This window comes from Petaurus breviceps, unplaced genomic scaffold (assembly GCF_028583685.1).
Source record: "Petaurus breviceps papuanus isolate PSGF00001 unplaced genomic scaffold, PetGlider_PUasm1.0 90849, whole genome shotgun sequence".
NCBI lineage: Eukaryota > Metazoa > Chordata > Mammalia > Diprotodontia > Petauridae > Petaurus > Petaurus breviceps.
The window spans coordinates 19,512,897-19,529,043 of NW_027187361.1; the positions used below are offsets into that span (position 1 = coordinate 19,512,897).

A 16,147-nucleotide genomic window follows, 5' to 3' on the forward strand; every position below is an offset into this window, starting at 1 on the left:
TACATAAGAATGTTTGACGAGACCATTCAAGAGTAATCCTACATTAAGGCTCTGCCCACACATTGTTAAATAAAAATAAGTCAATGAATTCAATGCAAAGATTGGTCCCTGTAGCAATACCTATGGAATTACACATATACACAATACAAGATGTGTGGTATATAATAGACAAATGGTTGATATATTTAATTCATTTTTTACTTTATATCCTTAGTTTTTGTAAAAAACAACACAAAACAAGGCAGTTGTTATTCTTGTCCTTGCATACCCCATAAGTGTCAAGACAAAGGTGTGTTAGTGAACAGTGAGCCATGGGAATAAGACCTTGGTTCTGCATCCTGTATCTATCTAGTACCCACCTGCAGAAGTTTCCACAATTTCAGAAGTGTTCCTAAGACCCATGAAGTCAAATTGATAAAGTCTCCACGATTTTTGATCAGCAGCCTCCACTGAATTTTTCCTCCATCTATAAATCATTTCTTCCTTGGGGTAGCCATCTGAAAATAAAGGACAACCATCAAACTCAGTGGGGATATTTCATAAACCATTAATTCTACAGTCATGTTTTCTGACCTTTGATGAGAATTTAAATTCTTAAGGTGCCTTTTACCAGTAGTTTCCTACCAAGAATCAACTAAAAGCAGTTGTAATGTACAGAAATGCAGGCGCCATCCAAACAAGAAATAATGATGTAATATATGGAAGGCATATTTCAACCTTAAACTGTTAAGTGTATGGCAGTTATTGCTTATGAAATCTTATATTTCTCTATGGAACTCTGGAGGAAAAACATGTATATTTCTAATTAATCCACTTTTTAGACTAATATTCAAACTATTTTTGAGAGGCAGAATTTTGGTTCTTAACTAGTTGTAACTTCTTGAAAATTGATGCTTAATCATAAGCAGGAAGACAAAAGGGTTTTTAAAAATAGAATGTTGAATAAATCACAATCATTCTCACCTTTTTATATTAATGTAGTTCAATTAACATCCATAAAATAATTGTAGTCAAACACAGGGCCACAACATATGACTTCCTTTCAACATGCAATTTTGTACCAACCAAGCAATCATGTTAAGTGAAAATCCTAAACAACTGGGATGGTTCAAAATAATGCAAACGAAAAATATTATACACAAAGATATACATATATATCACAGATGATAATATTTTAAAATTCTCTTTTGTTGCTATTTGTAATTACTGCTATGGTCTGGGAAGGCTGACTGTTCCCTGTTCGCTCCAGTTGCTATTAAACAAGAAAAATCAGTCCCTGAATAAGAATCCCTGCTGTTTCAAAAGACAGATAGCAGGGAAGCTAGGTGGCGCAGTGAATAGAGCACTGGCCCTGGAATCAGGAGGACCTGAGTTCAAATCCGGCCTCAGACACTTAACACTTACTAGCTGGGTGACCTTGGGCAAATCACTTAACCCCAATTGCCCTCCAAAAAGCAAAAAAAAAAAAAGATAGATAGCCAGGTCCAAAGGCTCAGTTGCTAAATTTGAACTCCAGAGTTTTATAGCAACTCACACATGAAAACCAGCAATAGAAGCCCATCAGCACCATGAGAGTTGGTGCTTCCCTGCTTCCATAGCATTACCTCCCTCTGCTGAGTAACTTTATTGATAACACATCCTTGCTCTGGTTGTCTGAGAGTCACAAAGGGCTGGTCTCAAACTAAACCAGGACTAGCAAATGTTTGGACAATGTCTCATAAAGTTTGCTTTCAGTCACTGATGCTGAGAATGAACTACCCCCACCCCATTCTGAAGCTAACTTAGTAGATGCCTCTGCTATTATATAATCACAGAAAGTGGCCATTTCTTCTCCCTGCTTTTAAGCCCATGGCTAATTAACATTGACAAAAGAAGTTTTCTAGATCATGAAGAACTGGATTAGGTATGGGATGTCACAAAGCTTCTAGGTTTGTCAGGAAAGACATAAGATACACACAACTTTGGCTACCTCACAGCTGTTCTTAAAGCTGATCTTTTATATTTGACTGTTCTTTCTTTCATGTTAGTTAGGAACTGGATCACTCCAATGCCAATGTTCTTAGTGTCATAAACAGTTATCAAGAAGAGGTGAGCTATAAAAGGACATTCCTTTAATGGGAAAGCTTTCCTTCAGCTGAGATTCTTTTGTTGTATTGTAAACAAACATGACCTGGGCAAGTCACTTACCTCTGTTTACCTCATTTTTCTTATGTGTAAAATTATCTGGAGAAAGAAATGGCCAATCACTCGAGTATTTTTGCCAAGAAAAGCCCAAATGGGGTCAACAAAGAATTGAACACAACTGAACCACAACAAACAAACGTGAAGTCTCCAGCTGTTCAGAGTATGGAGTCCTACTGGCTCCGTGGCTGGCTGGAGACCAGGAAGTATTCTCTGATTCTTTTCTGTCCATTAGCCTGTACTCTAAAAGTACTTTTCCAATGCTCCTCTCAGATTTATTATAAATGGGCCTAATGTGCTCCCTATATGACCTGAGATTTTTTTATTCTTTTATAATAATAAATAACTTTCTGGGGAAAGTAGATTTACCCTGTTAGGGAGACCATGTGCTACAGTAGAACACTTAGTAGATTCTTGTACTAAATCCACCATTTTTTAGCTTGAAGACTTAGAGTAAATGTTTTTTTATGACTTTTGTGGAGTAGGTACATTGAGTACTTATCCCATAGGATATTAAGGCTCAAATGAGATAATGTATTTCAACATTTTACAAACCTTAGTCTTTTTATTACTATTGCTTTAGTATGCTATTTAAAAAAATTAATGAGCTTTCTACAGAACTGAAATTTCCCTATGTTTTTCTAACAAAATTCTGTTGTAACTTTCAACTATAAAAATCATACTTAAAAAGAAAAACTTTTAAAACCCATATTCTTCCTGAAGATAAGCCTATCCATGTAGTCAACGTAACACTTTTATACTATAAAGTTTATTAACTGAATTCAGAATTTTTTCACAAATCTTTGGTCCAATTTATGACACTAAGAACACTGGAATGAATCAGTTCCTATGCTATCCCTCTTCCTAACTAACATGAAAGAAGGAATAGTAAAATGCAAAAGGTCAGTTTTAGGAACAGTTGTGTGGTAGCCAAATTGCTTGTACACCTTATGTCTCTCCCCAGAAAGCTAGGAGCTTTGTGATAACCCACACATAATCTAGTTCTTCATGATATAGAAAATTTCTTTAGCTTTATCACTTATTCCTCAGTTCTGTCTTCTAGGGAGTTTAAATCCTGGCCCAAACTCCCATTTGCTAGCTTAACGCTAAACAAAACCAACTCCATTGTGCCGTAGAAAACTCTTTTCCCCCAAATTGTAAGAATGTTATAATTTTCTACCTTTCTCTCTTTCTGAGTTCTCAGGTGTGGCCACACATTAGTGAAGGAAAAAAATCCAACTATATTCTTTTATTCCAGGAAAAAAGCACTCCCTGGTAGAGAACAGACTCTATCAGGCACCATAGGCAATTACAAGAAATTTTTAAAAATAGTACTGGAGTGATGGGAGGAGAGATTATTTTTTTAGTTTTTTTTTTAATTTAATATTTTATATTACCAATTAATTGTAAAAACCAATTTCCAACATTATTTTTAAAAATCAAGTTCTCTCCCTCCTTTCCCACCCCTCTCACTGAGAAAGCAAGCAATTTTTTATAAGTTATATATGTGTACTCATGCAAAACATATGTCCATATTGGTCATGTTGCAAAAGAAAACCCAGAACAAAATAAAAAACCCAAGAAAAATAAAGTAAAAAAAAAGTATGCTTTGATCTGTATTCATTCTATCACTTCTTTCTTGGACTGGAAAGCATTTTTTATCATAAGTTCTCCAGAGTTTTCTTGGATCACTGTATTGCTGGGAATAGCCAAGTCATTCACAGCTGATCATCTTACAACATTACTGTTATGATATACAGTGCTCTCCTGCTTCTACCCATTTTGCCTTGTATCAGTTCATGTAAGTCTTGCCAGGTTTTCCTGAGAGCATTTAGATAATCATTTCTTATATTACAATAGTATTCCACCACAATCATATACTGCGATTTGTTCAGTCATTCCGCAATTGATATGCATTGGAAGAGGAGATTCTTAAAACATTAGGATGGCATCCTTGCCCCTAACAAAAAATGTCACTAAAGGAACCTTGGATTTGGAGATTGAATCCTGCCTCTCTTCCTTGCTGCCTCTTTGATTCCTGCTAGTTTAACTGATCTCTTGGGGTCTCATTTTCCTTCTTTATCTATAAAATGAAAAGGACAGAACTTACTGACCTCTGAGGTCCCACCTAGCTTTATAATTCTAGTATTTCTTCCAGGATCCTAGGTGTAAGCTCAACCTATACTTATTAAATAAATACTTATTAAATAATGCATTGTTTGATCATTGAGAAAGGAAACTTCAAAAATAAAAGCCAAATCTATCAATAAACATTTATTAAGCACCTCTTATGCATTGGCTACCACACTAAGCACTGTGCAACCTGTTTATACAGCTTTCATATTAAGAAATATTTAGGAAAGTTGTAACTATATTGTATTGAAGAAACCAAGAAAACATTTTTGTAACCTCCTATCCTTTCCCTGTAGGTTTTTTTTGGTTTGGTTTGTTCTAAGACCTTTGATTTCACTAGTGTACAGAATTCCTAATAAAGAAATTCTCTCAATCATTGTAGATCTGCCACTTCTTTGTAGCTTAATAGTCTTAGAGTTGTCTGGGGGAACTGAGTGTTTAAGTGACTTGCCCAGGGTTATACAGAAGGCAAATATGTGTCAGAAGTGGACTGAAAACCAGGCCTTCCTGATCTGAAGCCAGTCGGGCCTCATTAGATGTCAGAATGCTTCCTGTTAAAGTTGCCATTAGCATTTAAAATGCTATTTAGAATATCATAATAAGGTAATGAAAGGATAAAAGAATCTGTTAATTTTCATTAAGGTCCAATTATAGTGACTGGAAATATGGAAATTTATTATATACTATTCTGTCCCTCATCATAAGGAAAGGTGTTGCAGTCACTCCATTTTCTCTACAACCTAAACTCTTTGCTTTCTTCACAAATGAGGAAACATTTACATTTAAAGGAAGTAAGGTCCTTAGAACATTGGTATCAGGTAGTTTTAGTTTTAGTTCTGTGCACCAAAGTACAAGCAACAATTTGTTGTTTCAAGGGGTTTAAATCTGCACATGAGAAGTGATGTGGTAAAGTAGATATGGAACTGGTCTCAATGCCAGGAAGACCTGAGTTCAAGTACCCCTTCTTACAAAGACTCCTCTGTGTGAACCTGGGTAAGGCACTTAACATGTCAGTGCTCTAGGCCATTATTCAAGACTGTAGATTGCCTGGGCAGCTAGGTATCACAGTGGGTAGAACTCTTGGTCTAGATTGAGGATGACCCTGAATTCAAATCCAGTTTCAGACACTTACTAACTGTGTGACCCTGGGCAATTCACTTAACCCTGTGTGTGTCACAGTTTTCTTATCTATAAAATGAACTGGGGAAAAAATCGACAAACCACTCTAGTATATATGTGTGTATTTGTATATATGTATATGTGTGTGGATATGTATTAAAATTTATATGTATGTATATATATACATGCACACACACATATAGTGAATGCTCTCTCTTTGAAATTACTAGAGCTCAATTTTTTAAAGCTGGTTTGACACTTCATTGGGAGAATATAGAATTCAGAAAATTCAGAAAGAAAATTTTAAAGATACAAACAGAAATAGTTTTGAATGCAGTATGTATCTATGGGGCAACTAAATCATGTTAAATTGAGTCTGGGATTATTATTTAATATCATTGTCAGACAGCATGGTGAAAATCAATTTTTTTGTTTCACTTTTTTCATCCTATATAAATATGAATTAGACAAAATTTGTGAACATTGGATACAGTTACTATAACTCGCACTATCTAATTCCCAAGGTCATTATGGGATTGAGTGAGATAATATATTTAAAGTGGCTTGTGATCCTTACCAGTTATTATTAACTTATTGCTATCACGATTATAGTTTAATTAAGGTAGCTTGCAGTTTTCAATGTTTTTCCCTCAAAATAATCACATTAGAGAAACATCACTGGGGCGGCTAGGTGGCACAGTAAATAGAGTGCTGACCCTGGAGTAAAGAGGACCTGAGTTCAAATCTGACCTCAGACACTTAATACTAGCCAAGCAACCTTGGGCAAGTCACTTAATCCCAATTGACCTGCTTTACCCCCTCCAGAAAGCAAAAAGAGAAGAGAAACATCATTATACCCATTTTATAGAGAAGGAATTTATCAGAGAGGTTCAGTGATTTGTCCAAAGTCATACAACTGGTAAGTGGTGATAAGGAGGTATAACTATAGCATGAATTTGACTCCAAGACCAGTGTTTGTCTTTCTATAGTCAGCCTCAGAATATTGCTGCCTAATAGAAATAATTAGTGGCCATACTCAGATTTACTAACCGTGAATACCAGAGCATAATAGATTGTCAAAATTTGAGGGGACTGCAGAGGTCATCTTGTCTAATTCCTCCCTGAACAAGAAAACTTTCTTCAATATCCATGGTAATCGGTCATCTAGACTTTACCTGAAAATCTAGAAAGAAGGAGAATCCACTACCTTCTGAAGCATACCATTTGTTTCTTAAAGAGTTCAACTTAATAGAAGTTTGTTCACATCAAGCCAAAATTGACTGCACTTTCCATCAATTTCTTAATAGAATAAATAAAAGAATAGTCTTCCTTTCTTCAACCAAGTCTAATCTTTCTTCCACATGATATGTCTATCTTCTCTTTTGCAAGATAAACATCCCTATTTTCTTTAATCTATCCTTCATAAGACATAACGTCAAGGTTTTCTGTTATTCTTACTATCTTTTTCTGTATACTCCCTAGTTATCAATGTCCTCCCTAAAATGTGGTATCTCAGACTAAATACAATATTCCAGATTGTGTCAAACCATCCCCTCCATGGCTGGTATGATTTGTTAAAAAAAGCTAAATATTTCTCTGTCTTCCTTGTCCATTTACCCCATCCTTAATTCAAGTTCTTCATTTGACCCCCAAAATCAGAACTAGTAGCATAAATATTCCATACTCATTCAGCATTTTTCTTGTAGAGAAATCTGCAGATGTTAACCCTCACTTACCCTTTGAAATAAAAATAGCATTTCTCCTTTAGTATCACCACAGCTCTGAATTTTCTTTCCCATAGACAGTATCATTATTTAAAATTCCAGCCCTTCAAGCAAAATACTGAAAATAGATTGACTCCCTTCCTCCCACTCCTCCTAAAAGCCCTCTGTCACTATGCATCCCAGTGCTCTTTCCTACCATGTCCCTTTGAATAATAGAAGAACTACTTGCTTGGCAGTTACACTTGTGTCCACATAGATAACCTTTGAAGGGTTCATTTCCAGGCATCCATTTATCTATTTCTGGGCCCTTTCTTTTTTATTCTGCTGCCTTTATGTACAGGATGACAGGTCAAGAGCCAGTACTACTTTGAGGCGAATTATATTGCCTGGCAGTCTTTTGTCTGGAAAGAAACAACATTTGTTTTGAGTGATGGGAGTTAAATGATAGTGTCCTTGGTTATAGGAGTTGACCTACTCTGAGAAATGCATGGAGGGCAAAGGGGGTAAAACTCATTTTGAAAGAGACATAAGGAAGCTTTTTTCAGCATCTCATTTCATTTCCATGCAGGAATAAAAATGGAATACTGCCTTCATAATCCATCACAATCGCTTTTTCTCCTGTCACTGGTGATGTATGCCATATCAATAATTACACTCAGCTGACTTCAAAGAAACTTCCTTTCCACTACCTAGGCTCATGGACTAGACCAGATCTTCCAGTGACAGGACCATCAGTTTTCCACTTACTGCTGAAATACTGCTGCAGTAAGTAATCAGTGGCACCTTTGAGGTACTACCAGGGTTAGTTACAACCTGGAGAATTTCCAATTTTTCCATCCAAATGAATCATAATGATCATGTACCTTTAACCATATATTTAGTGGACTCTATAACTTTATGAATTCTTTTGAGAGAAACTTAAGTCAGACTGCTCAAAAACAATACCAATGTCTAACAGAAAAATAAAACAAATTAATAACAAAAACAACCTAGAGAAAAATTAGTTCACTTAAAGCACAAAAAATTATTACTTCAATAATAGATAACAGTTTTCAATTTATGGAATAGAAGGAAATTCTATTATTTCTTCATTCACAGTTGTTATATGGAGCAAATGAGATAATACATGAAATGCATTTTTATAACTGCCTTGTAAAGCATAAAATAATATGGAAAATGAGAAATATTTATTATTTTTATTACTTTGCAAGGGCAGTTAAGTGCTACATTGCATAGGGCACTGGGTTTGGAGTCAGGAAGACCTGAGTTCAAATCCAGATTTAGATACTTGCCAACTGTATGACCCCAAGGAAGTCACTTTAATCTTGTTTGCCTCAGTTTCCACATCTGGAAAATGAGTTGGAGAAGGAAATGGCAAACCGCTCCAGTATCTTTGCAAAGAAAACTCCCAAAGGGGATCATGAAGAGTTTAATATGATTGAATAACATTGTTTTGTTGTTGTTATTATTATGCCTGAAAAAGTGAACAGTGGACCAGCTTTAGAGTAGGAAAGACCTGAGTTTTTGACTTACCTTTGACCTATATTGACTATATAACGTTCTTTGGTCAAGTTATTAAACCTCTTATTGAGCCAAGTGACTCTTCAAGAAGCAATTCCCAGAGCTTCCATGGTATATTTAGTGCCCATGCCTATGTAATCACAAGTCTAAAGTAATCTCTGCATCCCTCTGCCCATACTAAGAAAAATAAATCATTTTATCATTACCATCATTTGTTTTAGCAACACCCATGAACAAGGGATATGAATAGTATGATATGTTAAAGTAAAGGACCAGGTTTCTTAAGTTGGGAATATTTAACCATTAATAGAAAACCTGACATTTAATGCAGGGGGCAACTTAGCCTCTTGCATTACTGTATAGTGTATAGCAGATAAAAAAGTAAAATGTTCTGTGTGTGTGTGTGTGTGTGTGTGTGTATGAGAGAGAGAGAAGGAGAGAGAGAGAGAGAGAGAGAGAGAGAGAGAGAGAGAGAGAGAGAGAAAGGGACATTTACATGCCTATGTATTTTTAATCTACTCATTCACCTATTTCTTAGTCCAGATAATTAAGTAGCTCAAACATGGATGACCACTCATGAATTTTAAATTATGTGTTCATTTCATGTAACAGAAAAGTCAAAAAAAGGAACAAAAAGAGTAAAGGCCAAATTTAAATCCATTCTATTTGCAGCACTAAGGGGTTAATGTTCTTAATATATTCTAATGGGTATGGCAATGCTTCTGTGGGCTGAGAAATGAACACTAGTGCATTTATAATGTTGAAAAGCCTGCTACAAATCCAAACTCCTTGTCACCAGGAGGATGTCTGGGTTGTTTATTTATAATACCCAAAATTCAACTACATTCTGGGGTCATGGGAGAGCATCCAAGCATTTCGATAGAGCTAACCTTTAACTAGGATCTGTCAAATCCCACTCTATAGGTTTTTATTTTAACTCTCCTTAGACTTGGCTCCCAAAGATGTTTTGCTTTAATTTTTTTTTTTTGGAACCTAAGACAGAATTTCAAGGCAGTTATATGGCCCTTAATCTGAGGTCTGCCACAGTACTAAAAAAGGATAACTGAAGGAAGATGCTGCCTGCATACAGAGGAAAAACTGATCAATAAAAGTATTTAGAGAATGACTTCATACACACATATTTGTATCTAAGGGTAGTCATCTCTTGGGGAGGAGAAGAAAAAAATTTAAATGATAAGTGTATTCTGTATTTACATAATAGAGAGCTGTGCATTGTCATATGCCATTATCTTTTTATTATGCTTTTTTTTATGGAAATGCTTGTTTTATTCCATAAATTAAAAATAAAATAAATAAAAATTTACAAAAAAGAAGAGCTAGTTCTTCTGACAAATGCTGGTGATGTCAGAATAAACATTTCTTTTTTTGAAATGTAAAAACATTTTTTATAGAAGACTCCTAAATATCTGTAATTCAAGTGACTAAAACTACAAGAGATGAAACCCTATTAGGACAAATCAAAACCCACTTTGGGATCATTTCAATCCAACTGGTGTCTATACACAATGGCTTGGATTAGCAAGGGAAATAAAATAACCAATGAGATAAAGACAATATCTTGTATGAAAACCTGAATAAATTTAATTCCAATCAACTCTTACACTATTTTAACTAATGTTTTTTTTCTCTTTTTTTTGGACTTAGTGCAATGCAGAAATGAGCAGCAAAGAAAGGTGAAATTTATGTGAGTTATTTGGTCACAAAAAGCCCCATAATTTCTTCAAAGTAAGTGATTTAAACAGTTTTCAACAAGGTGATAGCAATTATTCTTGTGTATATTCCACGACTAAATCAAAATGACAAAATCGAAATACCACTCTTTCAACAGGTAAAGCTGAAAGAAGACATATTCTGGGTCCAAATGCTACCCCTCATGATCAATATCTAGCGATTTAGATGCAATAAATGAAATGACCCACGTCAGAGGGAAGCAGAGTATCTGGCTGGCTTGCTCTTCATCGCATAAGTGCATGAGGTGATTCAAAAGGAAATCACAAACATCTATTATATACGACTTCTTCCACTGAAGTCCTGTTCTGATGCTCCATTATTATCTAGTGGTGACCCCACATTCATGAAGGCTACAGCAGAAACCAAGGCTCGACTCTATGTATATTGTTCATTCTTGGGCCATCTAGTGCAGGAGAGTTTGGATGATGAGCGGTGGGGACTGTAAGGGTAATGGGGATTTGAAGATCTTCCCTGCCCCTTAATAAACCTAAGAGAATCTGAAGACCTTCCCTGCTTTGAAGATAAACCCTGCTTCCTAATAGGCTGAATGTAACCACATGAAGACTGTGGTGGGAGGAGTTTGCTTAAGGGTAGAGCAGAGCCCACAGGAAACTGGGAGTCAGAGCAGCTAGACATGGTTGGGAGGAAAGGTGGTATTCAAGGGAGATAGGCTTGTGAGTAAATGTCAGTGTTTGTGGGAAAGCTAAAGGATGTGGTGGTTGTCTGTGCAGTTATGACCTTAACTTTTTTGCTACTATGATGGAATTGGCTTACTGGTTTTGGGAGGCAGTTTTCTCGTGTCAGGATAAATGTTTCTGTCTTTTATATGGAGAGTCTGTTATATTTTGTGATTGAGCACTAGGGTGATATATTTATAGTGACTGCTGGCACTGTGTATATTGCATTGGCCCTATAGGGAACCACAGACATAGCGATTAACAAAACTTTATGACAACTCACAACAGGAGGACTGATTGTAACAGGGAATAATCTCAGTTTGTGGTCCCCACTGCCCCCACTGCAGCACACCACACAGTAGATTGTGAACGCTGGTGGGAAGCCCAGAGTTCTTAAACACTTAAACTTACAGGGCCTTTTAGACGCATGCAGAAGGCACTTGCCCTGCCATCCTCAGGGGAGATAGGAGAGTATAAAAGTGATTGGTAAAATGAGAATATATTTGTTTCAGCATGGCATTACAAACTACCTTATCCAAGCTCATTGTTTTATATTAAAAAAATACACCTTAATTCACTCATCTTTTTAAATAGTGAAACTTCTAGAGAAAGATAAATAATTAAAGTACAAATCATGGGAAGGGGAAGGAAATTGAACAATTATTGGCTGTCTACCTGAAAGAATGGCATTTAAATGGGAATCCAAATTAAAGTGTAGAACTTTCTATTTCAGAAATTCGAAGTTATGTGAATAAAAGCAGTAGTAGTTCAATAGAATTTGTTTGTAAAGCTTCTGCTTAGCATTACAATTATGCTTTCACTTTGCCAGATATCAAAATCTTGGAAATCTTGTTCTTCTGAAATATACCTAAGAAGTGAGAAATCAATGAAAAAAAAGTCCCGTGAGCAGTAAAAGAGGCTGTTATGAAAGCCATTTTATTTTAGAATAGTCAGAGGGCCTTACTCAGAGCCTACTTCTTTTTTTACATTGAATTTTAAAATGCCTATTTGTCCATTTTTGCAGCACTCTGTAGATTGGAAACTACAAATTTGGATTGTCAGATGCTGAAATAGTGGATACTGCTTAATAGTAAAAAGAAATGAAAGCTAACAAGGAAAGAGAAGAAAGAAAAACTATGAAATAATGAGGACAAGAACTAAAATGCCATTTACTACAGGTCTACAAACCTCAGTTTCATTTGAACATTTCACTTGATTATCAAACTGTACAATATTGCCTGTTAATAATGATTCTTCAAGAAAAAAAACTTATGTTACATTCTGGGTAATTCAATCAAGAAAGCAATGAAGTATATAATGCATTTAAGAATGATCCATATTAAAAATGTTTGTAGTTTTCAAAAATGTTTGTTGCTTGAAAAAATAAACTAAAATCCATGTATGTATAATCGTCAATGACATCAGAAAGTGATACTTCATTAATGGTGGCATGGTGTAATGGAAAAAGATTTGAAGTTCAATGTTTTGCCTCTTCTGTCTGCCTCAGTTTCTTTCCTTGTAAAATGGGGATAATAATACTTATATTAACTACTTTCAATGATACTTAAAGTGATCAGATGAAATCATTAATGTAGAAGTTCTGCCTTTTCACACATCCATTTAAGTTAATCCATGAAATAGATGAATTACCTGTAAGTGATAATAATGTTAGCAAAATATAAATGTCTACTTAAAGCCACATCTTCCTTAGGCATCATTTCCTTCACAGGTGTTAGGGGCCTGACACCCCTGAAATCATGAAAATCCCTGTAAAATTTTTTGACTCTCCCTTTGTACCAGGGAAATCTGAATTATTATGGTATTAAAAGACAAAATACATTATTGTATAACACTATACACATATTCTATGCATGTCTGAGTTTCTAAACTTTTTCTGTGTCATCTGCTAGCCTTCTTGTGTTATTTGTGGCCTCTGCAAAACTCTTCATTATTCCCATTTATTTTCCTATGCCAATTTGCAAAATATCAAAACTACAATGGGGAAAGTCAGGACATGAAAGGGATAACTATTACAATTTTCGGTGGATTCTTCCTCCACAAGGCTTTATCCAGCTTGTCTTTATTTTTATCTTTTTGGTAACTCTTCTTCAATTGTTTCCATGGGGCTGCCATGTCCTATATTGCAATTACTCTACTGTGGCTATACATTGATTTTTCTCTCACTCAGGCTGGGTCATTCACCACTTTTTTTTTTCCTGGTTCTTATTCCTCTACAACTCTCCTTTTTTCCTGTGGTGATTCAGATCCCCTCATTCTTGTTGTGGAAAAGAGTCCTTTCATGGAAGCTAGTCACTAGGGTCCCACAGGAAACTTGTATTTCTATCAGTTACCCTCTTGGGAATTAATAGTTGCTAGCTCAGAGATGTGACAGGATGGGGTTGGGAATCATTCTCATGTTCAGAATGACGCTGTTTACTTAGTAGTCATCCTTTAAATCCTCACTTCCTTGTCTTTCAGAAAACAAAAGCAAGTTTGGATTCCTCATTTGTGACTGTTTTATAATTTTTTTAATTTTTCATTTTTTGAGGAGAATTGTAAAAGTCTTTGTTTCCTAATGGGAAAATGACAGTCTCTGGAAAAGCACGTTTTTCTAAGTATCAGAAACTTAACGGACAGTTTCTCGAGATCATCTGAAGCAGAATCCAGACCTAGGGGTCCAGGGATGAACTTTTTCTTTTCTTTAGTTCTGTCGCCTTTATGATCCATGGAAATGGGTGTACATTTATAAATACTAGACAAACTTGTAAGAGAAGGAGGCACTTGTAATAAAAAACTAAGAGGATAGGGGCGGCTAGGTGGAGCAGTGAATAGAGCACCGGTCCTGGAGTCAGGAGAACCTGGGTTTGGATCCAGTTTCAGACACTTAACACAAAAACTAGTCTTGTGACCTTGGGCAAGTCACTTAACCCCAATTGCCCGCCAAAAACAAGCAAAAAAAAAAACTAAGAGGATAAAGACAAAGTGGAATAAATAATGGAATTAAAGAGAATGGAGAAAATTAATGGGAGGCATGAAACAGAAATGATAAGGGAAGTATTACAGATCCTTAAGATTTGATAGGAACTGTTGTGTCTTTAAATTTTCTTGGTCACTTGTTTTAGAAAACATACATATACACAAACCTACACCTTGGTATACACACATATCTGAATAGAAAATAGTTAAACCATGCAAAGACACATCTAATAGAATTCTTTTTAGCATGCAAGCTTTTCACATTTTTTTTTCCTTTTCAACTCACTAGATCAAACAGCACACTCTATGAAGACAATCTGCATCCACTTAGCTAATGTTCAAATTGCCTCCTGGGGAATCATCCTGTAGCTCTCATTCTGATTTTCTTATGAGGCAGGAGAAAAGTGAATCCTGATGGTTACTTCTCTTTGCCAAGGCCCACATCCTGACTTGTATTTTAGTATCAGCCAATCTCTCATCATTTTAGGAGTGCATGATCATTGATTGCTTCTGGGCCTGATAACGAGAGAGAACTGAGATAAAGGCTCAGAGAGGAAGGGATATGGTCACATGCCTAATTAGAATCTGAGACAGTATTTAAACCCAGCTGTTCCCAATACCAGGTCCAATGCATGGCACTTGATTTGACATAGTAACACATTAAGCACCAGAGAAAATATATAGTAGGGATTAGGTATGATCTTACAGAAGCAAGGTATTGCAGAATTGTGAGAGGTCATCTGATATAATCCATATCTAAAGCATTAATTCCAGTGGTAATTCAGCCCTTCCTTCATGACCCCCAGTGATGAAGAATTCACAACAACAACAACAAAAAATAAATAAAAGGTTACAATAATCTAGTGGAAGAAACAGTTTATAAAAATTAGATTAACATAAATATAATAGCTTTTAGCTTGTTCAGTCATTTTTAGCTGTATCTGACTCTTTGTGACCTCATTTGGTGTTTTCTTCGCAAAGACACAGGAGTGATCCTTGTCCAGCACATTTTACAGAAGAGAAAACAGAGGCAAACAGGGTTAAGTGGCTTCACACAGGTAAATGTCTGAGGTCAGAGTTGAACTCGGGAAGGTGAGTCTTCTTGACTGCAGGCCCAGAACCCTGACTACTTTGCCATCTATCTGCCCATAAATGTGGTAAAACTTCATTAATTCAACTACTTCATTGATTCAGAATTTAGGATAACTTGAGGTTTAAATGACCCTTGCAGTATTAATGTATCTTATTTTTGTTGATATTTCTTGTTTTCACATCACATTGATTCTGAGTATATGTCTCCTCTTTCCCTACCAGTCAGCCTTGTCTCGTAACAAAAACAAAAAACAACCCCCACCCCCCCCCCCAAAAAAAGAAAGGAAAGAAACTGTAAAATTAACCAACATATCACTGGCATCTTCCAGGATATTCAGTCTTCCTCATAGAAGTCCTCTACCTCCCAACAATATTTTGGAGATGATTTGTTAGGCAAATTGGCAGCTTATATGAGATTGTTCATTGTCAGTAAGAAAAACCTAAGGTTTTCAAGCACTTAAAGCCCTCTGTTATGTCGCCATGATTGATATCCTACTTAAATATGCTATTTATTTGTTTAGTCAAAGAGATTCTATTAGAACCCCTCTGTGGCTCACTATTTTATCTTGTTCTCTCACAGTATTTTTTTTTAAGATCTGATGTTCTTTAAAATATTCTGTGATGAAGACTTTTGCTAATTTCAGCCATCAAAATTGTTGGCTTTTAATACACAGACATTAATACAGGTTGCACTGATTGTTGGAAGCCTGTAGTGAAAAGCATCCCACTTAAGAATCAATGTGCAAACTTTTAGAACAGCCAGTTTACTAAGGCCTTTTCACATGTATAAAGTAGGAACACCACTCCTTTGTTAGCACCCCCTCATGGGATTGCTGCAAAAAAAAATACACACACACACATATATAATGAGAGAATATGTGGGGAAATCCTTGGGAATGGGTTAAGTGTTACACAAATGTGTAGTTTGATGATTAGTGTTGTTATTTGATTTATTACTACCAATAATGGACC

The 16,147-nt window shown here is 35.7% G+C and overlaps 1 protein-coding gene across 1 annotated transcript in view; it reads right to left on the reverse strand.

Annotated features, from left to right (window-relative positions):
* Window positions 1-16,147, reverse strand: part of GABRG3 (gamma-aminobutyric acid type A receptor subunit gamma3) — an 858,838-nt gene that overhangs the window by 119,277 nt on the left and 723,414 nt on the right. Inside the window, exon 6 of the mRNA XM_069072942.1 lies at window positions 360-497. Within this exon, the coding sequence (XP_068929043.1) occupies window positions 360-497 (138 nt within the window). The remainder of the gene's footprint in view (window positions 1-359; window positions 498-16,147) is intronic.